General features: G+C 37.6%; 1 protein-coding gene across 1 annotated transcript in view; it reads left to right on the plus strand.

The window, feature by feature from the left end:
• Window positions 6991–27988, plus strand: part of COL1A2 (collagen type I alpha 2 chain) — a 35924-nt gene continuing 14926 nt past the window's right edge. Inside the window, 30 exon segments of the mRNA NM_001243655.1 lie at window positions 6991–7201; window positions 9685–9695; window positions 10288–10302; window positions 10936–10971; window positions 12091–12183; window positions 13720–13773; window positions 16562–16606; window positions 16694–16747; window positions 16838–16891; window positions 17200–17253; window positions 17781–17834; window positions 18367–18420; window positions 19964–20008; window positions 20302–20355; window positions 20457–20501; window positions 20870–20923; window positions 21460–21558; window positions 21673–21717; window positions 21826–21924; window positions 22327–22380; window positions 22540–22647; window positions 23017–23070; window positions 23180–23278; window positions 24182–24235; window positions 24683–24781; window positions 25175–25228; window positions 25723–25776; window positions 25942–25995; window positions 26224–26277; window positions 27244–27288. Coding sequence (NP_001230584.1) covers window positions 7132–7201; window positions 9685–9695; window positions 10288–10302; window positions 10936–10971; window positions 12091–12183; window positions 13720–13773; window positions 16562–16606; window positions 16694–16747; window positions 16838–16891; window positions 17200–17253; window positions 17781–17834; window positions 18367–18420; window positions 19964–20008; window positions 20302–20355; window positions 20457–20501; window positions 20870–20923; window positions 21460–21558; window positions 21673–21717; window positions 21826–21924; window positions 22327–22380; window positions 22540–22647; window positions 23017–23070; window positions 23180–23278; window positions 24182–24235; window positions 24683–24781; window positions 25175–25228; window positions 25723–25776; window positions 25942–25995; window positions 26224–26277; window positions 27244–27288 — 1764 coding nt within the window. The 5' untranslated portion in view covers window positions 6991–7131.

Below are 27988 nucleotides of genomic sequence, written 5' to 3' on the forward strand. Positions count from 1 at the left end.
TGAACCAAGGAGAATCAAGAAAAGAAGCATTAAGTCAACAGATATATTTGAGAGCAAAAATGGATGTGGAGGGGGCTCTCGGGAGTGAGAGAGAAGAGAGAAAAAGAGTTAACATTTTCTTAACTGCACTTTCCCCTTTTCTAACCTATCATGCTCATATCTAGTCTCCATGGTACTAGGTGTAGGTCTATCAAATTAAATTGTAACCATAACAATCACATTCCTCAATAAAAAAATCACCCGGAGAGCTATTAAAACACAGATTGCTACTAAACCACACCTGGAGTTTCTGATTTAGTAGGTCTGAGATGGGGTGTGCAATCTCTAACAAGTTTTAAGGTGATGCTAATATTATTGGCCCAGGGACCGACCGTACTTGGAGAATCACTGATCTGGAGACTCTCTTTAACTTTGTTGAGCCTCAATTTATCCTCTGTAAAATAATAACTAATCTTCAGATTGTTGCAAAGGCTAAATATTGCAAAATATTCCAGGCAAATACTGGATGTTATTTTAATTTAAAGAAAAGAACAGGAGACTGGGAATCAGAAGACCCCTGGTTACAGGTCCACCATAAGCTGGCCAGTCACACAACCTCCCTAGGCATCTTCTCTCATCTATAAAATGTATTATTCATGCAACTAAAACTTACTGAATACCTGCTGTGTAACTGGAGTTTGCCAGACATTAGAAATATGGCAGAAAAGAAATCCTGATTCCACACACTGTAATTATGATTATGATTTGGATGATATTTAAGTTGTCTTCCAACTCTAAAATTGTGTGGCTTTAAAATTAATAAAATTAGCTTTTTCCTATCCTTCACTTTGTCCTTCATAAATTTTACTTAATAAAATAAAATCTTTATGATTATATCAAGGAATAATTGTGTTACTATTAGGTATATTCACATATTACTCAAATAAATTTCATGGTTGATTGCCACTTTTAGCTGTTAATAAAATTTTGTGTGTGGTTTAAATGGTAAACCATCAGTGAAGAAGACAACCAGAATTTAAAGTTCCACATTCTCCAGTTATGTCATACCAAATCAGTCTTCATTTGTTGAGTAAATATTTGTCGAGCATTGATTATTCTCCAGGCACCATACTGAGATCTAGGGTTGCAAGTGTGAACAAAATAGGCATTGTCTCTGCTATTAAAGACTTCACATTAAAGTGAAGCCAGTCAATGAACAATTAACCCCTTTAATTAGTTAATCCATTATCACTGTGATAGCTACTAGATATTAGAAGTACAAGGCATTTTGAAAATGTACAATAGGTGACAGACTGAAACCCAAGAGTGGACTTGACCTATTCTAGCATGTTTGGGAAGCCTCAGACAAGCCATTTCTCCTCTCTATGCCTCATTTTTTTTCACTTGTAAACTTCAGAATAATACCCCACCAAAATTTTTGCAGGTCTGAGATAATTTACATAAAATTCCTAACACAGTACTTAACACACTATATAATATGTAGTTATGATGTCACATTAACGAACTGGAAGATTATCTATGCAAGTAGAGAATTCTAAAGGTCAACATCAGATTTAAACTATAAAAACTTTGTCAGTAATACCATTAACTTAATTTGCTAGTTATTTTTAAAAGATGAAGTATAAATTATATAAATTCTAAATATGGTATCATATATAATTAAGTCTTTATAATTCTTTTTCTAAAGGTAATATATCTCAATTCAATTTAATGGGTGAATCAATCAATTACTTACACCTAGAGTCTTAAATTGTAACTGAAATAAAGTTCTCCTTATTTCTTCCAACCACTTGCAAAGAATTGAAAAATATGAGTCTAGAAACCAAGCCAACCAAAGTCCTAATAAGCCAGGGTGAACCTCTGGAATGCCTCAGTTTCTGGTGCTCTTCAATTTAAGGATGGCTTTGGAACTAGCTGAAGAAATGTAATCAGAGTCTTCTCAAAGAAAAAGATGGATGCAAAAGCTGAATGTTGTGTTTGCTAATACATTCCTCTGAATTATAGGATTTGGAATAGTCAATAACAAGATTCCACAGGACACCTATATCCATACAATCTGTACTCTAGAATATTCAGTTGTGCTTAAGTAAAGAAGTGGTTGTCTATTTTATACTTCTAAACATGAAAAATGGGCACTCCAGATGACTTCTCCAGATTAAACTGGGATTCAAAAACTATGACCTAAATTGACTGGCTACACATTTTAAAGGCACGTCCTGAAAAAAAAGATGATCATTCACTACCAAGTTTTGGTTTTTTTTCCTAATCTGTAAGCACTTAAGTTCTCCTTGTTTCAGTACTAAAAAGCAAACGAGAAGGAGTATTATGTAGGAAACCTAAGGAAGGAGAAGAATATTTCAATGGAAGGCTTTAAAATGGGACTTGTGTTAAAATCAAACACCTGCTTAGGAGGGCCTCATTGTAACATACATAATTCTCTTCCATATTAATCCCAACATCACCCTTAAACTATATCCCAGCTCTCTTCTGACTCCTATTATATTCCTGATGTAACTTAAATTCTACTTTAGATGTGTTTATTTCTTCACTCTTCCACTTTCTCTCAGCAAGATTCCACTTCACTGAAACCACCCTCACCAAGGTCACTAATGAACACCAACTTGCTATTTTATGTCATCTTTTTCACCTTTACTTGACTGACTTCTCTTGTTATCCTCCTCCCAAACAACCTTTTCCCTTGCCTTCTGGGATGGAGACACTATTTGTTTTCCTCCGTTCTATGTGGCTGCTCCTTCCTAGCTGTCTTTATGGATTTTCTTCTTCTACTGTCCACTGCTTCCATGCCGGAGCTCTTCAGTCTTTTGTCCTGAGGTTTTATTATTATTTACTTCCATTCACACTTACAACCTGGGGGATTTCATCCACTCCTGTGACATCAGTAATCTGCTGGATTCCTTATTCCTAAATCAAGGCCAAGTATAAGTTTTGGACTTCAGACCTAAATATCTGATCTTCAGTGAGCCCTATCCACTTGAGTGATCCATTTCACCCCAAACTGAACACACTCAGATGTGTTCCTCATCCTCTTCTTCCACACTTCCTCATACTCTTCTCCCTCACCCCAAATCTCCTTTGTTCAATGGATGTTACCTCCAGGCAGCCAGCTGCTCAGCCAAGAAACCTGATGATGCTCCCCAAGTCCTTCTCCCTCACTCCCTGCAACCAAATGTCAGTCTTTTTCTTCTACTCACAAAATATTTCCAAAGTCTACCACCTTCTCTCCAACTCTACCTCCATTACCATAGGACACCATCATTTTCCTTCAGAATTACTATTGCAGCCTCCTAATTGGTTTCTACTTCTAATCATTTCCCTACACTGCTGCCACAGTCATCTTTTTTTAAAGCACTCTCTCATTACACAAGTTTTCTGCTTAAAATCATCCAAATTCTCCCTATAGCATGGTCAAGAAAACACAAACACCAGAACACCTGAAAGGGTGCTTTTTGATATGGATCCTGCTAAACCCACCAATCTCATCACCAGCTCCTTCCTCTGCTCTCCCCAGTTCCCTCCACAAACCCACCCTGGTGAAATGCTTTTATTCCTCAGAAATCCCAAATTTTCTAACGGCTCTGTGCCTTGATCTCTCCCTCATCTCTTTAAGTCCTATTCGTATTTATGGCTTGAACTTGTGCCATCCTCTAGGAAGCCCTCTTTGATTCCACCTACCTAACTCTAGATTAGGTATCCATCTTAAATACTCCCATAAATAGGTAAGAACCCTGTACTCCCCCATCCCAGTACTCCTCATATTGTTCTCTTAATCTCCAACACACTATAGGCCCCCTAAGGGCAATAACCATGTTATATACCCACCAAGCAGCACAATGCCTGGTACAACACTAAACAGTACTTGAATAAATATTAATCTGGTCTTACATAATCATGGAGAATTGGATGACCCAAGTGATGTGATGCAGAGCAGGCATCTCCGAGCCTTCCAAATAACTATCACAGAGAGAAGTCAGACGTCAAACCTTCTCAGCTACCACCTTAATTATCAGCTAATACCATCTTAGCAAAAACCCAACTCAACTAGAACTAGAATAAGAAGTGTGGTATTAGCAATTCCCACAGGGTAGAACCTCAAAAATGCTTGAAAGGAGATGTCAGACACTAAACTTGATCAAAGAAAAGAAAGGAATAAAAGCTTAAAACAGCAAAGTCTTATCAGGCTGTTCCACATTTTTTAAATCAGTGGAACTCTCAATCCTCCTCTTGCCATACTTCAAGGTATAGCTCGGTTTGTAATCCGTGAGTTGCAGTAAGCTGAAGTGATCCTATTTTTTTCAGCAGAGAATGATTTAGGAATAGGAACCCAGGTGTTAAATGTCTAATAGCAAAACATGGAGGTCTTGATCTCTTCTTCCTTCTCCCCACTCCTCCACTCTCAGTCTCTACCCTACTCTATTCCCTTACTCTTTTTTCCTCCTATTTAGTCTCCAATCTCCTCTCCACCGAGTCACGAAGGCTTCTCCTACACTCACACACATCATCACAGCCATCCCCCAAACACTCAGTTTAGGCTTTGGGTCACCTCCCTTCCTAGCCCCACCCCTATCCACTCACAAAGCCTCTCACTGTTTGGAGGCACAAAATATTTAAGAGAGACCTAAACGTAAGCATTAAAGAAGCCCTCTGATAACACAAACAATTAGTTAACTATCTTCCCCAGTAAGTGACAAGTAAGAGAAAGAGAAGATCAAAATAATGTGTAAAAATTGCTGGAATGAAAATCTGTCTCCCACTTAAAAAAAAAAAAAAATTCCCTTTCAGTTTTCTCCATTTTCATTGTTTCCTCTAGATCCAGGGCCTCCCACCAAATGCAGACAACTGACCTAACTGCCTGCTTCAAACCCTGCCACATCAGCAGGGAGGGAGCCCAGCAGCGTTTGGTTTGGTATTTCCATCAGTTTCCAGGAATGCTTTCCCAGTTATCAGTTTACTCTGCAGAGATATTTTTCCTTTAGTTTATAAATGGGTGCTTGAATTTCTCTAATTCTCAAAAATTGCTGAGCATTTTGTTATGCTAAAAGTGAAATTATAATCACATTCCCAAAAAATGTTCTACAATTTCAAAAAGTCTTTCAAAGTTATCTCCCAAATCAGTGCTCTTAATTAGAATAAAAGAAAAGTTAATTACAATTTTTGGTTGTTGTCTTTTGTTTCTGTTAATTTTTTGTTTGTTTTTAAGCTTAGAGGAAGAAACTAGCTTAAGAATATTCAATCCCTTTGGTTTATAGTAGCTGCTGATAGAGTTAATTTAGGCAGAAATTCTTCCTTAAAGTGTGGGGGTGGGGAGGGAAGAGATGGGGGAAAGAAAGGAAAAAAGATTAGCGAAGAGCTACGGCCCACTCATTTCTATTTGGTGGCAATGAAACTGACCTAAAGATGCCCTTTTGCATTGACTTCTGGGAGAGAATGGCTGCCTCACTTGGGGTGCTGGGCAAGCAGAGGCACAGCCCCAGAATGATGGCCTTTCCGCTGAGACTGCTGGAATGAATCTCAAGAGGGTTGGGAAAAGGGCCATCCACTGAAGTTGACTGCACTCAGTACTCTGGATTCTCAGGAGCTCTGGCCTCTCATTTCCAGTGCCTCAGGGTCAAGGGCCCAGTTCCTCCTCTCCCTGCTGGGGAACAGAGTGGGAAGGGGAGAAGGAGGCTGGGTGTTAGGGAGAGAGCTAACAGCCATGCTGGTGGGAGCGCTGCTTGAGGTATTACCAGACAAGACTCCCTGTATCCCAAACTCAAATCAGAAGTCCCTATTACGGGCTAAGCTCTCTCCTCAAGGTTTGGAGAGGAGCTGGAAGGTGCTTGGGTGTCTCCTGTAAGAGTGGGGTAGATGAGTTGGCAGAGGGGACGAGAGTGATGCAGGGACTCACTGGAGACTCATCTGAGTCCAGCTCAGGATGGAGCTGGTAAACCCAGACAAGAAGTCTGGGCAGAGGAGGAGTGGGGAGATCGGAAACCTGAAGGGAAGGGGCTGGATTTTCCATGCAACCTCAGAAACACTGCCAAGAGAGGTCTGTCTCGGTTCATCAGGTGCAATCACTTGGCAGGGCCAAGTAATCCCCACTGCCTCAGTTTAGAATCAGTCTCAACAGAAGGGAGTGGGGAGGTTGCAGAATTTCTCCGATGGCATGGTCTAGTCGGGCATTCCCAAAGCACATCCACCCTGATGGAGGATGCAACATTGCCCCTAGCCTGCTCCCCTCCCCATCCTCCCAGCAGTGGGCGTCCTCAGACTCCCAACTCAACCCTCTACAGATAGAACCCCCACCCCCACCTCACCCTTTCCTGGAGCCAGAAGAGAGAGGGAGCGTTACTGCTGAAAAAGTGGGTGCTCACACGACCCAAAGCTGGAGAAAAGCTGGGCGGGGGTGGGGGGCGGGGTGCAGGGGGCGGAGGGAGGGCGGCCTCCAGCTGCGCCACGCTGTCGGATCCTTGCTCCCTCTTCCCTAGCCCCCTCCGCGCCTGCCGGGCGCTCCACCCTGCCAGTGGCCCGCAGGGCACAAGGTAGGTAGGGCTGGACAGCTCCTGCTTTGATCTCTGGGCTCCCTTCCCCTCTACAGCTGCCCTGCTGCCCCGAGATCTGCAAACTCTGCCCACGTTGGTGTCAGCAGAGCTCTCCGACGTGTCCAAAAGTGTTTCCAAACTTGGAAAGGGCGGGCGAAGGCCGGGGGGATGGGGAGGGCGGAGGTATGCAGACAGCGAGTCAGAGTTTCCCCTTGAAAGCCTCAAAAGTGTCCACGTCCTCAAAAAGAATGGAACCAATTTAAGAAGCCAGCCCCTTGGCCACGTCCCTCCCCCCTCCTCCTCTCCCTCCTCTGCGCCCCCGCAGTCTCCTCCCAGCTGTGGCTGCCCGGGCCCCCAGCCCCAGCCCTCCCATTGGTGGAAGCGCTTTTGGAGGCACCCTCCGGCCAGAGAAACTTTGGCCGTATAAATAGGGCAGATACGGGCTTTATTATTTTAGCACCCAGGCGGCAGGAGGTTTCGGCAAAGTTGGAGGTACTGGCCACGACTGCATGCCTGCGCCCGCCAGGTGATACCTCCGCCGGTGACCCAGGGGCTCTGCTACACAAGGAGTCTGCATGTCTAAGTGGTAGACATGCTCAGCTTTGTGGATACGCGGACTTTGTTGCTGCTTGCAGTAACTTCGTGCCTAGCAACATGCCAATGTAAGTGCCTTCAGCTTGTTTGGGGCAGTCTGGGAAAGAGTTAGATGGGTGGGCATCCTGGTCTGAAAAGGAAACCTTAAACAAAGTTCTAGATACAGCTTGGAGGGAAGGCTTTCTGGCATGTGGAGGAAAGCTGGCAGTGATGAAAAACATGGAAAAGACTTTAGAAATGAAAACAAAAAAGGCTCGACTCTTGCCAGAAGTTAGGTTACTTTTAACTCAGAGACTGTTAACTTGGTCTGACTCTTCCCGTTAATGAAGCTCAAAGACTTTTCCTTAAGAATGAGATATTAACTGAAGTGATGAAGGCAGGCAAAGGCCTCCGCCTAAAACTGCACCGATGCCCACCTTGTGAAACTTGGGGCTTAGTTTACAAAGCCCTTTAATTTAGTAATTAAAAACTCACCCCCTAAAGGCTTTTTCTCTTCAGGGTGTTTTAAGACTAGTCTGGATGATGACGACTCTGAGGCGCCCTCTGGAGGGAGGACAATGAGAGCACTGGGGCCGAGACTTAGGGCTGATGGAACCCCATTTAAAGACTGCAGGTTTATACTGAGAATGATCTACATTTCTCATTGAAGCCAATCCCAATAGCTAGTAAGTGTATCCTGGGGAGAAAAATGGATACATTCTGAAAAGTAAAATTAATTTCTCAATTCATTATCTGGTCATGGAAATGGTAACATTATTTATCTAAAATCTGCTCTTTTATTGAGCCTGAGAGTTATCTCTTTAACATGGTCACAATAGCAGACATCCTGAACATACCAAGTTGGGAAATGTCAACACTGATCTGAGACTCATGGGACTGGGGTTTTTCCCATGACTTTGCCACTAATTTATCATGTGACCTTAGGCAAGTCAAACTGAGCCTTTACTATAAAATGCAGCATAGAGATTAGATGGGCTCCAAGGCTGCTTTCCAGCTGTAGGTTATAAAACCAGATTTCCAGGTCTAGATAGAATGAAGAGAGTCTGGTTTTGTCTTGAAAATGGCCGACTAATTACCAGACAAAGATATTGGCTTGATGGGGTAAGAGGAGTATCTGGCCACACCCAACAATTCAAAAATGTTTGCTCCACCCACATATGCCACGGTGTCTACCATTGCATCATTACTTATGTATTTCTGTGTGCGTGTTTTCTCCCTCCATCCACTTTTAGTATATACACTATGAATACTAAACAATAACTGCTTTGAACAAATTCACACTACCAAGTTCATTTTTTATGAAATGAGAGTGAGGGGTAAAGAGTTGGCTTCTAGAGAAAAGATGAAAATAGACCTCGGGAAGTTTGAAGGTACAAAGGGCAATGGGAAATTCACCTTCTGATCAACATCCAGCCACGGTCTGGAATAAAAGTTACCAAACACACATTCTTCAAAATGGCTCAGTCTGAATAATTAAAAGGCAAATTTCCAAAATCATAAGGACTTCCATTAATCAAGTCCAGGCATAATTATTCTTCCTACTGATGAACACAATGAAGTAAACATATCATTTTCCTAAATTAAAAGTAATTCTCATAAATTGCCCTTAAATGTCAGTGCTGGATGTGGTCCACCCCCCTGAATTGTGACTGTTGCAACAGATGTTCTCACTCCAAATGACACAATTCTTGGCCACTTTAATTAGAGCAATTTTTAGGGGTGATTCATTTTGTTGCCAGCTTGGCCACACGTATATCCTGTGTTAACCTATAATTTTTATACCGTAGGTGAGGAATTCAGTCTTTAAGGACTTATAGCAATTATGGCAAAGGGGGAGGATATGACTTTAGTATTTTTCCCATTATTTTTCTAGATCTTTAATCCACAGTTTTTCCATTTATACAGAGCAATTCTTTATCACAGACAAAAGTGATACATACTGGTAAAATGACCTTACCTAATTTAAGTGAACTATTTAAAGCAAAATTTCAGATGTCCAAATGAATTCATTTTCACGGTGACTAACTGGCAAATTAGGCCTTTTGAAAAAGGACATTAAGAATGGTACAAACTCAGTAACTTTAACGTTTTATGAAAAACAAAGCCTACTTTAGGTAACATACTTTCCTAAAATTTCCCCTTTTTAAAATTTTAAGTATCAAAAATTATCTAAACTACAAATAATTTTCTCATCAATCTCCTGTTTTTGCTCACATTCAATGATTCACCTGTGCAATTTACCATCTTAATTACTAAGCATTAGAAATATCCTTTAGACACATTAATATTTCACAGCATTTATATAATTGTAAATAATTAATAATTTAATTCAAATATATTTACATATTAATATTGAAAAAAAATCACCCCTGCTGATCCCTGCCATAATTTTGACCTGCATAATTTCTAAGTCATTAGAATATTCTTAATAAAAAATACAAATGGTTCTTTAAGTCAATTTTATAAACTAATATATCCATTTGTTAATCACTGCCAGTGGTCAATGAAATAATACTAATAATTCTTTCTTTCTTTCCCCTTTCCTCTCTAGCTTTACAAGAGGTGAGTCAAATTATATTTAGAAATTGTTATTTTAAACTTTGATTGCCTTCGCCATAGTAATGTCTTCTCAGGGAAGGAATGGGAGGCTATATTAGTATTGACCAACCTGAATTTTCAAAAAAAATCATCAAGAGTTATGGCAGCCAAACCTCTCTGGCTGCCTTAGAAAGTACCCACCCCAATTTCCAGAATGGGCAGGGCCACTGAATAAGACCACCCTAAAATGAACACCAATAAGAGAGTAAATAATCCAGTGGAAGTCTGGGTTTTAGCATCAGCTACTACAAAGTAGAAGACTTCACCACACTAGAGAATCTTATCGCTCCCTTGGAATCATTTGCAAGAGTATTATGAATAAATTCTTAGCTTGTGAATTGAATTTGAGGCATAATTACAGATAAGTATATATCTTGGTTCTGTGCATATTTAATTTAATAGTAAAATATAAAATTATTAATTTGAAATATTAAGATAATAGTAATACACAATATATATACTCTGTAGATATGTTTGTATACTACACAGAAATGGGAGACATTTTAAAATGTACATATACAATTCTCATAATAATCTTTTATTTATTCTTTTGTAGGCAACTGCAAGAAAGGTAAGAGTCCATTATTTTTCCATAATATCTAAAATAATCAGAGATAACTTAGAATTCAACTAAATTTATAGTAGACTACGAAAAAATACTTTGTTAAGATTTTGCCAATATGAATATGCATTAGCTAAACCATGAGATAAAGTAGCTCTGATGATTAAGATAACAAAGCTTTATTATCTTCCAGAATCATCTCTAATTATACTTATACAATTGGTGCTTTACATGCTAAAGGGAGAAAAAGACTTATTTTTTATTCTAGAGATAGAATGAATATTATGCTAATTATGAATAGTAAACAAAAGTTTATTTTAAAGGGCATTGACTATGTAAATATATTGTTATGAATGTTAAAAATGATTTTATCATAGAAATCATCTTTCTAAAAATTGTGGTTATAATATTGGCCTAATGCTAAAGACTACAGCCTCCAATCTCCCAGTTTAAAAAAATTACATGTAATTATAATAAAAACAAAATACTTTCATCTATTGTATTGTACCATTTTTATAGCTACTGTCTCATAATATTATGGTTAGATCAGCCTTACCAACTAATTATTATCAAGAATGCTTTGCTCATTCACTGGAAATTGCTTAGACATTTATTATTGTGCCATTTGTATCTTCCTTGTAGGGCCCAACTGGAGATAGAGGACCACGCGGAGAAAGGGTGTGTAATTTTTGAACTATTAAAGGGCTCTGGCCCATATTTTAATAACTACATATTAGAATCTACAGGAGACTGACAATTTATAAGAATATTATGTATCCAGATAATTGCCTACCTTTTAAGCAGATAATGCCTTACAGAAGAAGTGAATGAGCATTATTATATATAATCGATATTCTTTTTAGGTCAAGATTATCCTTTAAAAAAGCAGAACTATTATTATAGACAGGCATATTCTTTGCATGGTCTATCTTTCTTTGTTTTTAGTTGACCTATCCAACATATACATAATAGAAATGTATCTACCTACCACCACATGGCCCTTCTCTTTTTAATGTGCTTTGTTTGCTTTTCAAGTAAGATCTCTTATGTAGGCTAGGAATAATAGCGAAACAGCAGTCAACAACATGTTTCTATCTAAAGTAATAAATGTACAAGTTAGGCTTACATTTTCTTCATGGTATTCTTAGATCTCCGTGCTACATTCATGTGGCATGTTCAACCATATGGTTTTCATTATATGACACTTTTGTCACTCTATAAAAACCTATATCTTGTATCTATTGAAAAAGAACAGACTTAAATCTCTTCTACTCAAGCAATCTGTTAGAGGTAGGATTATACCAGTAAATTACTTTAACAACATAAATAGGGCTAATGGTAGGAAATCTGCAAGATTTTCTACCCTGTGATGAAATAACTATTAGTTATCAATTAATTTACTTTTCACACATAACATACCAAAACAATTAAGTAGTCAGAAGCTGATAATCAATATATACAGTACATCACTGTGCACAAATTTGTAACTATAAAATTTAGCTATAATTGTCATCTTTATTTGAATACTGGAGCTTCGATATGAATTAATATCAAATGGCTAAGATATTCCTATTCTAAGAGGAATTATCTTGTCTTGCATCTTCTTCAGATATGAGTTACTAAACCTCCTTCTCAAATAGACCCATGTCAATAGTGACAAATCTGACATTTTAAATTTCCACACCACTTACGCATTCTGACCAACTAATATTACTACATGTATTCTGAGGTCTCTTTTTGGAAGAATAGGTTTCTACGAGTCTGTCTAATGCTGAAAACTCACTTTTTACCTAACAGGGTCCACCAGGCCCACCAGGCAGAGATGGTGATGATGGTATCCCAGGCCCTCCTGGTCCACCTGGTCCTCCTGGCCCCCCTGGTCTTGGCGGGGTAAGGTGTCTTAAGTATTGCTAACATTTAGCTATCTTCAGCTTCTCATACCTCTATGGAAGAAGACTTACTGTAGAAATTATTTTTAGTGGTTTTAAGGGAGAGTCTGCTATTTGGATATTAGTATAATTATTTTATTTCATTTCTTTGCTTTCTTCATTCAAGATTCTGCTTTGCCCGATCTCTTTGTGAGCCCTTGTCAATTACAGGACAGATCTTTGTGTTCACTGAAGGTAGCTGCAGTCCTCACGACCTTTATTTAATTTGGGGATTTAATATCTTTTATCAGTAGGGCACAAATAAGAGGTGTTGAATTATTAAAGAGTTTGATTAGATTGAATTATAAATGAAATCCCTGATCTTAAGCAATTTCACAAACATCCTACTCTTTTTATTCTCCTTGGCTTGAAGTCTGATGAACCAACATTCAAAGCAGTTTTTGGTTTAATTTGCCTGAAACTAATTTGAGAAAAGTACATTTCCTTTTTTCATTAATATCTTCTTTTAGCTTTATGTCTTTAACAATGGTATGAGTGCCAAATGGCCTCACTGCAGGAAGGAAAACATATTTGCTTAATTGGTTAGCACTATGAATCAGAAGTCTGATTCTAATACCCAACTGTACGCCAGTAAAATAAGACCTTTCTCCCCCAAAGATCTTATTATGATTGCTTATCTACTGAGTGCATTAAAAAGCACCTTCTTTAATAGATCTACCACTATAAGAAAGATCTTTAACAGTAAAGCCATTACTGTGAACTATTTTTTAAAAGTTTAATCTTCCAAGGGGCATTTTAATTTAATATTCCTCTAAACTTGAAAAGTCTTTATATCCTTTTTGAAACTCTAGCAAGAAAAAGGTCTCTTAGTCATTTTGTGTAGTTCTGGAGGAGCAGGGCAACAGGTAGAAATGCAAAGTTGTCCTCTTGGTTTCTGCTTAATTTATCAGGGACCCTCACAGACTCTTAAAGTTTAGAAAGCTCTCTTTTTCCGTGTACAAGCAGGGAGTGGGGATTTGAGTGAGCGCAGGAAAAGTTTCAAAAATAAGGTAAGAAAACTTCCTGTTTCAAACTAGGTGTGGACTAAATTTTAAACATATTTCTCCTGAATTTTTAGGAATTTAGCTCAATATGGAATTCTAAACTAATAATTATGTCAAAAAAATATTGCTCTCTCCTTTTTTTTTTTTTTTTTTTGTATTTTTAGGGCTGCACCTGCAGTATATGGAGGTTCCCAGGCTAAGGGTCGAACTGGAGCTGTAGCTGCCAGCCTACACCACAGCCATAGCAACCACAGGATCCAAGCTGCGTCTGCGACCTACGCCACAGCTCACAGCAACAGCAGATCCTTAGCCCACTGGGCGAGGCCAGGGATTGAACCCACGTCCTCATGGATGCTAGTCAGATTTGTTTCCACTGAGCCATGACAGGAACTCCCCTATTGCTCTCTTTTAAACAATAGAAAAATCTTTAGAAGTAGAATAAAGAAATGAACTACATGGCCAATAGTTATTATATTTTTTTTTCTCCCATCTAGAACTTTGCTGCTCAGTATGATGGAAAAGGAGTTGGAGCTGGCCCTGGACCAATGGTATGCTTATCTCTTTTTATTTTAGCCAAAAAGTTACTGAAGAGAGAATTTACTTTATATATTGCCATTTATTTAGCTATCTAGATTAACACCCAATACTTAGATCAGATAAAAACAATTATTTTTGTATTGAAATCCATAAACATCTAAGCCTAGGTTGGTGGGTTTAATTTTCCCTATCAATGTGCCTCATTAGGATAGATTAGATATTTATATCCAAGAAATAATCACTGGTTATAGTAACCATAACTTAGGTAAATCAATTTACTTCAGAAGAGTGATCACTTGGATTATTTTTTAAATTAACATTTTAACTTTAACATTGCCTAGAATTATAAACAACTCACAGAGACCCAGAACTAATAAGTTCTATAAACTTGCTGGAAAGGATCAGCAAGTTCTAGTCTAGCCTGTTTATGTTCTTTGTAGAGAGATTAAGCCCTTTTCCAAGGTCATACATGTGGTTAATGACAGAACTAGGACTAACCACCAGGCAAGATGTGTGATATTCAAGCAACATCATGGCTTGTGTATCTAGTGCTTGAATAAAACCTTACTTTGTTCAAATATTTACCAGTTGTCTTCAATGAAACCCAAACTGCATTATGCATCTGGGATACAGCAGTGATATGGCAGATTCTCACCCTCCCGCGAGGAATTAACAATATAGGAAATATTTCTTTTTATCCATGTTGATAAACATTTCTTTTTTAAAGCCTGATTTATTATAAATCAATATAGGAGCGAATATGATAATGATGGTCTATCTTTAACAAGTGAACCTTCTGACAAGTATTAATGAGATGTGTTGGGGGAAAAAACTGATAGAGGCAAACAAAATATATACTAGTATGTATAGAAAAGAGGAGAAAATTGCTGGAAGTAAAAACGTTAAGTTGATTAAACACTGCAGTTTAGCACATACCCACACATAATTTAGTGATTTTAATTATTTCCAAACACAGGTATTTATTTGCCTCAAGTTAAATGTCTTTAAAATATAAATTTTACCTGGACAATGAATCCAGTGCTCTGTCTTCAAAAGATGTTCTGCTGGAGCTAATGGTCCGCAATAAGCTAATACACTGTAAGGACAAGACAATATTTTCTGTAAATTAGAACTTTCACTTGAGAAGTAATATGCCTTTAATTGATGATTTCCAATTTCCTTATTTTGCATGGTAATTTTAAACATTCATATCTTCAATGAAGAAGTAGAGATCTTCTTTTGTTTATATTGGATATTTGAAATTAGCCATTTCAGCTAACACTGGACATTAGTCAGTTTTAAAGCAGCACCTATATCTCAAGAAGAAGCTAAAAAGAAAAAAAAAAGTAAAGCATTAATAAAAAACAAAAAAGGCACATAAGCCTGGAAAATTAATATGGATTTCAGATTTCCCTGACTTTGGAACATCTCTCTGGGGAGCATAAAGCTGAATGTTTTACTTTTAAATATCAGTGAAATATAATTTAAGCTTGCATATCCACACACATTCACAGACATATGTAATCAACAGATATGTGTTTCACAAATAGGACAGACAGGCAGCAATAAAGCATTAAAATAATTTTCCATGTTGGAAAATCAATAACTATAAAACCCCACAGGGTTCGTCTCTGAATTAATGAGTAATCATCATCTGTCTCACAGCCTCCACAAAATAAACTACCTTTTATGTAAATGAAATTGTTGCAAATACATGGAAAAATGAATAAATATAATTAAAATTCATGATGTCAAGGAAAATTATTTTTAATGTATACCTAAAATATTATTTTGATGGAAAAGTGACAGTTTCTTCTAACATGTAAGTAATTTATAAAACCAAATAAATAATTCTTGTAATTAGGATGATGTGCTTTTTAATAAAATCCACATTATTTCATTTTAGGCATTAACACAATGGGGCAGACTGCAGAGTCCCCATGGTTGATGTGTCATGAACAAATTACCCAAGACTTGTCTGTGCAACATTTGCACCGTTAGAGGAATGGCCCCTACAGAAGAGTTTGCACAGGCACTAGTTATTGCAAAGAGGACTCAAGAACATGTATTTAGCTCCCCAATTAGAAACACTCTGTTTTACTCTGTGAGCTACAGAATGAAGAACAAAGGGGAGAATAATTGCTGTCATTTGAGCCATATCTTCAATAATAGTAGCATATAATAGATTCTTCCAGTAGGATGTTTCAATATTTTATTTTTCCTTCACCCCTCGCTACATCCACTTTTGTTTGACATTTTTATCAGTCACCAATAGCCCTTAAAGGAACTATAAGGTTATAACAGCCCTCCCTTTAATCATTAAGAAAGACTTTTGATCCTTTTTTATTTATGCCCCTTGTGGCAATAAAAGTATCAATTTCTTAACTAAGTATGATATGAAGAGATGATATGTGATCAAGCGAATCCACATGGAGATGCTCTGTCTGCTGTATGGACAGCAGTTGTATATCCCATACCGCTCAAAGACTATTTCATTGCATTACAGCAACTTCAATATGCCCAACAGTGTATATCTTTAAGGAACTTGTGCCCAACTCATCCAAATGAGTTCTGATTTGAATTAGGAGAAAAGGTGAAAGAAAAGGTAGAGAAACAGTGGAGGAAATTTGGGTCCTTAACTGCTTCCTTGGGAGGAACAAAAACTATGAAATTAAACCAGGACAATTCTGTTCATTCGTCCATCACAAAATGTCTATGGCACCACTAAGCAAATCCTGTCTATCCCAATCCTAGGTCATGCCAACTTGTCAGTGCTAACTATATCTGTCCTCTTTACAGGGTTTGATGGGACCTAGGGGCCCTCCTGGGGCAGTTGGAGCCCCTGTAAGTACCAAAATTTGTAATCTCTCTTATGTAAAAAGACGAAGAATTAAAGAAAAGCTTGAAGTGTGACATACGGTTCTCTTTTAGGGCCCTCAAGGTTTCCAAGGACCTGCTGGTGAGCCTGGCGAACCTGGTCAGACTGTGAGTACATTTCTCCCTTTCTAATAAATATTTTTTCAAGAAGTTTATTAACAGAGTATTAACACAATGAGGGGTCTCTCATTTTCCTAGGGTCCTGCTGGTGCTCGTGGTCCACCTGGCCCTCCTGGCAAGGCTGGTGAGGATGTGAGTATTTACTCTTAAGCATTTCCAAATGCCATTTAAATACTCTTGCCTCAAATGGGAATTTCTATATTCAAATTAAGTATTCTGCCAAAAGCTGAATATGCCTGACATAATTCTCCCCATATGGAAAATATCACTGTAATGAAATAATTTTCTTGTATATAAGGAAATATAATTGTTAATTAAATATATATTTGGATCCACGTTTTTATGATACGTTTCCCGCCATTGTAAAAACCAAGATGCCTCTACTTTCATTTGAGGCTTTACCAAGAAAACATTCATCCTGTGATGGTTTCATGTTTTAGGGTCACCCTGGAAAACCCGGACGACCTGGTGAGAGAGGAGTTGTTGGACCACAGGTGAGATACTTTACAACAGTACATAGTCCAAAGATCAGAGGTATCTCATATACAGGATAGCTGCTAAAACTAGAATCAGTCTAAGTGGCAACACAGACATCTGCACACTTAGAACATTTGTTGAAGGCATCTGCCAAATAAAGGAGCCTAGTTAAGAATGCATATAGTTTTAACTGAATCACTTTGCTGTAGAGCAGAAATTAACTCAACATTATAAATCAACCATATTTTAATAAAAATTTTTAAAAATTATTTTTAAAAGAATGCCTACAGTTTTTATTAATGCAAATACTATAATATTAATGACAGCAAGCATACTGTAAACAACTAAACTGTGTGTTCTACAAATACCATAGTATTAATTATCAAATTAGAGCCACTTATTTGGGGCTCGGTGCTTAAACACATACTAGTCTTTGATTCCAAGCTTGGACTGTGATGAGGAGAAACACTTTAGAGGGAAGAGCTCATTGTCTTTTTATTTAGGACAAAAGCATTATTTGACTTCTTCTGTGTTTCTTTTTAAGGGTGCTCGTGGTTTCCCTGGAACTCCTGGACTTCCTGGCTTCAAGGGCATTAGGGTGAGCACATTCCTTACCCACAGGAGAGAACATGTTGATTAGTTTTAGTAAATTCCTGGAATTTGACTAAATAGAAAGTGAGTTAATGAGTAAAATGGCTGGAAAGTAAAGCAGGGTGTAGTCTGTTTTTTTGTTTTTGGTTGGTTTTCGGTTTTTTTTTTTGTTTTCTGTTTTTTGTTTTTTGAGTCTGTTCATGGTTTCCAAGAAACAAGGATCCCTACAGAGAAAATTGTATAAAATTGGTATAACTTAAGAGGTATTTAAAGCCCTCTGAAGATTGTAGAATTATTAAAGATGGAAAGACTGTGAGAGAGCATCTTCATCCTTCCCTTTCAAGTTCAGGGAGGTTTAGCAACTTACCTAGGTAGGGCAACAGAGGGAGTTTGCCCAGCGCTGGGGCACTTAGGGCTCCATTCTACTGAAGCAGTCACAAGATTCACCCAGGGGATAGTAACTGCAAAGACAGAAGATGTTTGAGTTGACCAAGCACTGTAATGGAATAGCATTTTAATAATAAGGACTTGCCTTTCAGGGTCACAACGGTCTGGATGGATTGAAGGGACAGCCCGGTGCTCCAGGTGTGAAGGTAAATATTAAATCAAAAGCATTTTTTTAAAAACAATTGATTATGATTCGCCATCACCATCAGAAAGTATATTTTTACTGAAGGCTACTCATAATCTGAAGAGTATCTTATTTCCTCTTCAACACTTTAATTCCCTTAATGTGAGGCCTATGGGATTCTATAACAAAAGGCCAATTATTAATAATATTTCTTTAATTCAATATCCATCAAACAATTGAGATAAAAATGTCAATAGCTTCTTCTTCCATTTCCTTTCCTTCTATAATTTCAGTCAATCTCTGCCACCAAAATAAAAGTAAATAAACATATAATCATATATTAGAACACTATATTATTTTAAACTGTAAATTCTCCTTTGCCATGCACTAATTAGATAGGTACATTCATGTCACAATACACTTTTCAACCTCTTTCCTGTGATTTATCTGTGCACACTCAAAAAAATTTTAATTAGGTAATTAAAGTCTCAGAAGTGTGTTATCTCTTGGCTGGGCTCTTCTCTGACAGCGTTTTCAACTCTAAAATGTTCTCTCTCCTATTAAGGAGATAATGTGATATTAAAGTGAATACCAACGTAATTACAAATTAATGAGTAACGAATACTAGCGGGACCAGAAATGAACATGAATGTGGAGAATCTGTTCTAACTTTCCAGCTGCCACACAAATGGATAAGGTCAAACTCATTCTCCCTAGAGCCTAATATAATAGCTCAGACTACTAATCACAGCATCATAAAATGTTAAGAGCTGCAAGGAGCTTTGGAGACTCTCTCATTTTGCAGATGAAGGAAACTGAGGCTTAGAGAGAGCAAGTGACTTGCCTAAAGTCACACCTCCAGTCCTTAGAAGGGCACAGGCTAGAAATCCTTTCTCCCACTCTAATGCTTATTCATAGAGAATACACTTCAGATAAAATCCTAGAAATGAAGAGTCTAATGGCCTCCCAGTTTTTTTCTATATCTGAATTAGATTACCTTGAAGGAAAGTTCTTTTTCATGTGCCATTGTATTATATTACCACCTCCACTGTCCTCCACCATCACCAGAATGGTTTTTACTCAAGACAAGAATAAAGATAGCAAATAAATGACAGTTCTATAAAATATTATGAAGCTTTAAATTTTACACATATTTTATGAAAATGAAAATATCGAGTGTTCAAAATAACTTTAAAGAGGGTAAATTGTTATGGTTATGTTGAAAGCAGATTATCCTCTGGCATTTCTTTCTATGATATCATTCCTAATATATAAGTCTAGTCTAAATGATATCCAAAATCTATGGGGAAAATTGAGGAAAGGGTAAATAACCCTCAACCACTCCCTAGTACTGTGATATTTGGTATTATCTCAACAAAAACCCACATTTTATAATTTTTCTATAATTTTTAAAAATTTACATGACTAGCATAATGGAGAAACAGTCTATGTAAGAAATGTTACAAAATACATAAATGGTTGAAACTAAAGTAACTGGATAAAAATTATCATAAAAAAATCAATATAGATAATGAACAAAAACTCAATCTTTCGTTTCCATATAGGGCGAACCTGGTGCCCCCGGCGAAAATGGAACTCCAGGTCAAACAGTAAGTATTGATTACTTTATTGTAAATCAGAATGTGTACACTCTTTGCAAGCTGGAACTTCTTTAATGTTTTTGCTAATTACCATTTCCCTTGGCATTGTATTCTTTGATATTTTTCTAATAGCCTTCTGCATACTTAATTGAAATCCATTACCTTTTAGTTGGAATTAGAACAAGATCTATTTATTTTCAGTGGATTCTTGCACATGTTGGAAATTGGACAAAGCAAATGATGCCTGTAACTTTTTCTTAAATTAGCATTCTGGATTTCATTGGAAATATTTCTGCTTCTAGGGAGCTCGCGGGCTTCCTGGTGAGAGAGGACGTGTCGGTGCTCCTGGCCCAGCTGTGAGTGCTTCTACTTTTGTTCATTTTTATACTTTTTCAGAATTTTCTAATATGTGCCATTTAACTTCCTACTTGACTTTTTTTCTTTATTTTCTTCAAAGGGTGCCCGTGGAAATGATGGAAGTGTGGGTCCTGTGGGTCCTGCTGTAAGTTTTGACACTGAAGAATCTGGACGGGGTTGAGAGTGTGGGATGGGAGAAATCTTCTTTATTAATTACCTATGAAATAATACCATTTTAGACACCTTACCAAATGTTCTGTGAGGTCATCTGAAGGTTCAAGTTATAAAAACTACTATCCCTGAGGCATGTATTGATATACAAAGTAAAATCTACCTCATCTTAGAGACCTAGAATGTCTTCCCTTTGATAAGATACCAGTGACAAGAAACTAGCTGTCAGTTTTCTCTTTGCCAACATTAAGATTAAGCCACTCTTAAGCACTCAATCTTCTGTTGTTGTTATGTTGTTAATAGTGGGAGGAAATTTCTTACCTCCTTCTACTTTGATTTCAGGGTCCCATTGGGTCTGCTGGCCCTCCAGGCTTCCCAGGTGCTCCTGGCCCCAAGGTAAAAACACTGGTGACCACTGTCATTATCTTGATAAACTTTTTATTATCATGTGAAAGATAGAGACTGTGTTCGCAGATAGGTAATTATAGAATAGGCTGCTTAATTAGTCCCTCCTTCAAATGGATGTAGAATGACCAGGTTTCTCACTCCCAACTTCTGAACCTGAGCACTATGAACAAAGATATAGATGGCAACATAGAAATTGATTCTGTGAGACCCCTCGGGGATATACTCCCAAAACTAGTTGGGACTGACAAGCTGAGAACCAGAGTCTCTGAGAACCAGGCCAGGAATATAGGAATGCAAACCCAAATCTTGTGGTTCCGGACCAAATGAGGGAAATTATTACAATTCTGAAGAAATCTCATAAAACTTGGTTACCTTAAAACAGAGATGTGCTTATAACTGATTTAATTCGCTGGTACACCTGAAATTAACTATATTGTAAGTCAACTATATTTCAATAAAATTAAAAAAAAAAAGATATGCTGTTTTGTTATTTGCTAATGCCTCAGTGTCATTCCCTCTTTTAGGGTGAACTTGGACCTGTTGGTAACCCTGGTCCTGCAGGTCCTGCGGGTCCCCGTGGTGAAGTGGGTCTTCCAGGTGTTTCTGGCCCTGTTGGACCTCCTGTAAGTAGCCATTGTCATTACTCATCTCATTGAGTGGAAGGAAAGAAAAAAGAATGAAGAAGAATAGAAATACTCCTATGAATTTGTATTTTTCTCCCTTCCTTTTCTTCATAGGGCAACCCTGGAGCCAACGGCCTTCCTGGTGCTAAGGGTGCTGCTGTGAGTATTTGGCTAAAATGTGCTGCTGTGGTTTTAAAGGTATTTTAATGAATGATGTCCCTCCTGCCAGTTGCCTCATGATGGACGCATGCTGCATTTCTTCCCCAGGGCCTGCCTGGTGTTGCTGGGGCTCCTGGCCTCCCTGGGCCTCGAGGTATTCCTGGCCCTGCTGGTGCTGCTGGTGCTACTGGTGCCAGAGGTCTTGTTGTAAGTGGTCATGACTGATGCTTTTATCATCCCAAAATATGAGCGCTGTCATCACTCCATCCCCATCTAGACTTCCTCTTGTCGTTTTATCATCCTTATTTCTTCCTTAGCATTTTTAGTTTGTATTTCTTCTATAAGTTCATGCACATGTATGTATACTCTCTAATACACAGATACACCCTCCCTGCTATCCTAGAACATTTCCCAAAGGTCAGTGAGGCCCATTCCTATATCAGTCTTGTCCTTTCAAGACTGTTCCTCTGTAGTCATTTAAATATGAACTGAGCATATTTCTTAAAGACCTAGAGCTCTCTTTAATTGATCCATAAGTAGTCCCTGATATTTGTCTGCCAGAGAGTTGTGACAAATGTGATTTAACCACTGTTTTGTATTGGACCCTAGGGTGAGCCTGGTCCAGCTGGTTCCAAAGGAGAGAGCGGCAACAAGGGCGAGCCTGTAAGTAGTTATATAATGACAGTTTCATGGAGTTACTAGTTTTTCAATTCAAAAAGTAATATTTCTACTTTTTTAAGTTATTATTCTTTGTCTAGATGGGTATGAAACCAAATTTTATTTTTCCTCTCCCTCCTTTTTATTTTTTCCTTCATTAAATAGGGTGCTGCTGGGCCCCAAGGTCCTCCTGGTCCCAGTGGTGAAGAAGGAAAGAGAGGCCCCAATGGAGAAGTTGGATCTGCTGGCCCCCCAGGACCTCCTGGGCTGAGGGTAGGTTCCAAATGCTCTTAACACCCAGACACACAAGAGGTACCCCTTCCCTGGGAATTGGTCAGAATCACTGAGTGCATTTTCTAGACGAAGAAAGCATCTGCTTTCCATCTGCTTTATTAAATCACTGACTCTTAATATGATATGTTATAAAAATCGGTCTGGAAACAATGTTGACCTACTTTTGCAGAATGTTTTCTCTACACATTCCTTTGGGGTTGGATGAAGTATTTCGGCTTCGCTTGTAATTGTATCTCCTCCTTAAGGGAATCAAGATTTCCTGCATGCATGCCATATTTCAATAAATTCTGCTCCACCTGATTCAAGAATTTTCTCCAATTCTCTTCTGTTTCATGTACTTTCTTACAGGGAAATCCTGGTTCTCGTGGTCTCCCTGGAGCTGATGGCAGAGCTGGTGTCATGGTAAGTTGACCATTAGTCATTTCCTGGGAAGGAACTTGATGCTTCTGGTGGTTGGTATGTCAGGTATGTAATTGGCTTTAGTAACCTCCCTCTCCCTTCTTTTTAATAGGGCCCTCCTGGTAGTCGTGGTCCAACTGGCCCTGCTGGTGTTCGAGGTCCCAATGGAGATTCTGGTCGCCCTGGAGAGCCTGGCCTTATGGGACCCCGAGTAAGTTTCATACTGATTCTGAACAAGACACACCCAGCACTGTTTCCTTTTTTAAAGAGATGATTAATATTTAAAGACAGAAATTAAAAAATCAAAAGTTAATTGTTAGACATGCTGACAGTTCCCTTTTTAATTTAACTTTATCAAAGCCCAGTAGCTACTTTGACAAATTTGGTTAGTTCATAAATTCCCTATTACTTGATACAATGGCTATGAGGTTTTGGGAAGAACAGATTTATTTTAATATATCCAAATTAGGGTGGTTCTTCTATCAGCATGAATCTTTTATCTGAATTTGGGAGTTTTATATAAGGTGTTCGTGAAACATATTAGGACTATACATTATCAGTTTATTAGATTCATAAGTGAATCATTTTTCCAGCAATCACAAAGTGCCATAATGTATTCAGCATCACACTAGCTATGGAGAAATGACCTTTAGATCTGTAGACACTCTAACCCATAGCAATAGAGTAATTTTTTGCCTCTGTTATCTCTTACGGATGAGTATTAACTGTAATTGTATCATAAACAAGTAATAAAGATACCAAATCTAACAACAAAAAAATATACTTTGAAAATTGCTTACTGAAAGTATTTGTTTTTGTATTATAAGGTAAATAACATATACATTTTTCCCACATAGTATCTTGCTCAAGTTTCTTGAGATATCTTTAAGTGGATGAGTTGCACTAATAAAAAGAAAGGCATAAAAATATAAAGAAGAAAGATTTCAGAGCTCTTTTCATATTTCCCAACTAGTGACTAATACTCCTAATGATCTTCCCTAGGCAACCAAACAAAAAGTGGGGGAAAAGTGCTTTTGTGAGATTTCAATTAATTGGAGCTTTGAACATATGTGTTACAGTGGCCAATATGAAAGTGTCCTCATTTGTTTTACAGGGTTTCCCTGGATCCCCTGGAAATGTTGGTCCAGCTGGTAAAGAAGGTCCTGCGGTAAGAGTTGCTCATTTTCCATTATATTTTCAAAGACAAATTGCATCCGTATCAAGTCTACTCCATAGTTTATTTACATGTGAACACACTGAAAGTAAGTGTCAGCTACATAGAAATGTGAGAACACAAAGTAATGCATTGTGATTACAGACTCCAGAGGAACACAAGAGTAAAAAGAGAAAAGGAAAAAGAAAAATATGGCAGGGAAAACTGAAGAGGGTGACAAGGGTATGAAAAGAGAGGAGAAAGAGAGAATTGTACACATGAGATTGACTTGGCTGTGTGTGTGCCGACATCCTATTTAGAAAAGGACATGATTTTTGACACTTTATACAGGAAGATCTATGAACTCAGAAAATGATTGTTTCATCCCATGGCAACATCGCACGCTTGAGGCCATGAGATCCTTTTGATGCTGAATAAATTCTAAATGAACTCTGGTTTCAGGGCCTCCCTGGTATTGATGGCAGGCCTGGACCAATTGGCCCAGCTGGAGCAAGAGGAGAGCCTGGCAACATTGGATTCCCTGGACCCAAAGGCCCCACTGTAAGAATCACTATAACCTCCTCTCCCTCAGCACTTTCTTGCAACAGTTCACCAAAACTCTATTATTTCTCTCCAGCCTCAGTCTACTCTAACTCATGGGGATTCCTTTCAACACAGTGAAACTGCAAGCCACTTACCACATTAAAAGTGGACTCCCAGTGTATCATTATACCCCTGCTGAAAATCCACATCCTGAGTTATATGCTCCTGCAGACACAGGTGTACTCTATTGTTCATGGAGCTGAATGATGATGGATCATGCCTTAGATTAAGGAATTAAAGGACTAGGAATCTAAAAAAAAAAAAAAAAAAAAAAAAAAAGGCAAGAAGTTAACATTTTTAAATTGTCATGGTTAATTTGAAATTAAATGTATTTTTAAATGTTTATTATAGGGTGATCCTGGCAAAAATGGTGAAAAAGGTCATGCTGGTCTGGCTGGTGCTCGGGTAGGTATTAACTTCTGTGTGGGTCTATCCAAGGAGTATTCACGTAGGATACACATCTTTTGAGGCCATCTGATATTATTCCATCACTTTCTTTCTAAGATGGCATTCCCAAGGGTCCTTTTACCATCATAAAGTGTCTTTTTTTTAACCACACTTATAAGGTAGTAAGCTATAACAAATCAGAATATATACTAAATCAAAAATATTTATGACTGCATTTGGTTTTTACTTGATTCATTTTGTGATTAAAAGGCTATAATATACTAGTAGCATTCTTTGACCTTAATAAATTGCCCTTCATCCGTGGAGTTCCATGAGCCTTATCAAATGTAGTAGGTCATATCTGGGCCTTGGCTGGGGACCCACAATTAGTTTAATTCATGCTAAGATGACAAGCTTTGTTTTGAGGAAGTAACACATGAGGGAGGCTTTGGGGGCATCTTAAATTATCTGACTCACAGTTAACCCTGAGCTTTTTCTGTTAAACATTTTAGGGTGCCCCAGGTCCTGATGGAAACAATGGTGCTCAGGGACCTCCTGGACCACAGGTGGGTATTTCTCCTACTCTTGTTTTTTTCTGCCCTAAAATGAATCTAGTCCCACAAAAATGACTGTCTTTTTTTTTTTTTTTTTTTCCAGTCCAAAAGTTATGTAGCTAGACAGCAATGGTGACATGTATCTCTAATTTATGTTATCTCTCTTATCACCTTCAGGGTGTTCAAGGTGGAAAAGGTGAACAAGGTCCCGCTGGTCCTCCAGGCTTCCAGGTAAGTCAGTGAAAACACACAGACTATCCATCTGTAAATCACTACACACTCTTCCCCACCACACAAAACATGATTTTAGAACTAAAGCAAACTTTTCTGTAATTCTTTAGTAACACCCACTAGTTAGTGATCATGTTCCTATTAGATAGAGACCCAAAAACAAATTATTAGGAAATCCCCCAAATACAGCCATAAAGATTGAGGTTTGTATTTTTTTTTTTTCAATAGGGTCTCCCTGGCCCCGCAGGTACAGCTGGTGAAGTTGGCAAACCAGGAGAAAGGGTGAGTAAAACAAGTGATAGTAAATTCTTCTAAACTTAAGATTTCCTCTCTGTTTAACACTCTACTGCAGTGCAATTATAATATGCAAAAGGAAACTTCATATTTCATATGTTAATGATAGTGTTCTACATATGCTGGTACTGATGGAGAGAATGAGCCAAGTTACTCATTTTCATTCAAATTACTTTGTCTTAAGGACTGAATGAAACATCACATTATGGAAGTAAAATATATCATGACCATTCCATTTAATAGCCTTACTTTTTGTTTTGTTCTTGGTAATGCTAAAATACAAATTATTTCCCTCTCCATAGTGAAAAAGTAAATGCACTGATTTTCTATCAAACTAGACCCTGAAAAATTGCTTCTAATGTTTTTCTTGGCATTCAGACATGACACTGCTATTCACAATCAGGGCATGAGTTCTGAGTCATTTTATCTGTAATTGTGATGAATGTGCTTCAATTCAGTTACATTCTGTGGCCTGCTCTCCTTTGTCAACAGTGGGGCACATTAAGGAGACAGCTGGTCAGTAATAAAGGAGATACACTAGGGTATACAATTAACTAGGTAATGTGCAGAATATGATCATTTCTATTAAGAAGGCAGTCTGTTATATAACTAAAAATAGGCAATGTCTGATATTGTTCATTATTTATCATATTATCAAAGGAGATAGTCTTTTGTCCAATAAACTAAATAAAGAGAAAATTTAAATTTCTGATTCTAGGTTCTAGGATAGATCTATCTTTAATATCAGTGGAATTCTCACTTTTTATATCTTTTCATACACCTCTGAAAGTTCTCTTGTTCTTAGAAGCTTGTGTATTTATACACTCATGTAGGTAGAGCCTATCTGGTTTTATTTCACTCTTTCAAAACTTTTCTAAATATCATAAACATAAGTAGGTTTAGAGAACATACATAATAACCTTTACACTTTATTTATTCTTGTGTTTTGCCTAGGGTATCCCTGGTGAATTTGGTCTCCCTGGTCCTGCTGGTCCAAGAGTAAGTGTTGTTTAACTTTCATAAACTTCTGGTGATGTTTTTAAAACAAATAGAGCTTTCTCCTGAAAACTATTGATGACCTCTTAATAACAAATTCTTGACACTTTACTGTAGTGAAACATACTCTGCAGAGAATATTCAATTTCTAAATTGACAATAGACTTTTATTTAATTGATCATATTTCTTATTCAAAAACCACACAGTTATAAGAAACATAAATAAACTAATATATGTATTATATCCAGTGGTTTTTACAGACAAGCATGATATATTTATGACAGTGGCTCGACCTGAGCTAAGGAAAAGAAATATCTTACTAAGATTTAAAGTGTGTGATTTCCATCTCAGTAAATTATAATTTCAATTTCTGCAGTGTATGTTGGTGTTCAAAGTCTAAAAGCTGAAGTCATGAGTGTACTTACATTTTAAAAATTAAATAAATTGGTGTAGTTTGTCTTTAGCTATTAGAATAACTGGAATGATTAGCTGGCCTCTAAAGTATCCTGTTATGTGGCTAATCACCAAGTATCTAGGATGCCCAAACAAATTTAGTATCATAGAACCATGGTACCATAGAACCAAGTTGTAAGAAGGGCCTTTGAAAAAGCTGCAATACGGACTTCCATGTTAAATATTCTGGACCATAGAATGCATAGTGATATTTAATGCAAATTGGGAGATATTTAGATAGATAGACAT

Source organism: Sus scrofa, chromosome 9 (assembly GCF_000003025.6).
Source record: "Sus scrofa isolate TJ Tabasco breed Duroc chromosome 9, Sscrofa11.1, whole genome shotgun sequence".
In the NCBI taxonomy this organism is placed as follows: Eukaryota; Metazoa; Chordata; class Mammalia; order Artiodactyla; family Suidae; genus Sus; species Sus scrofa.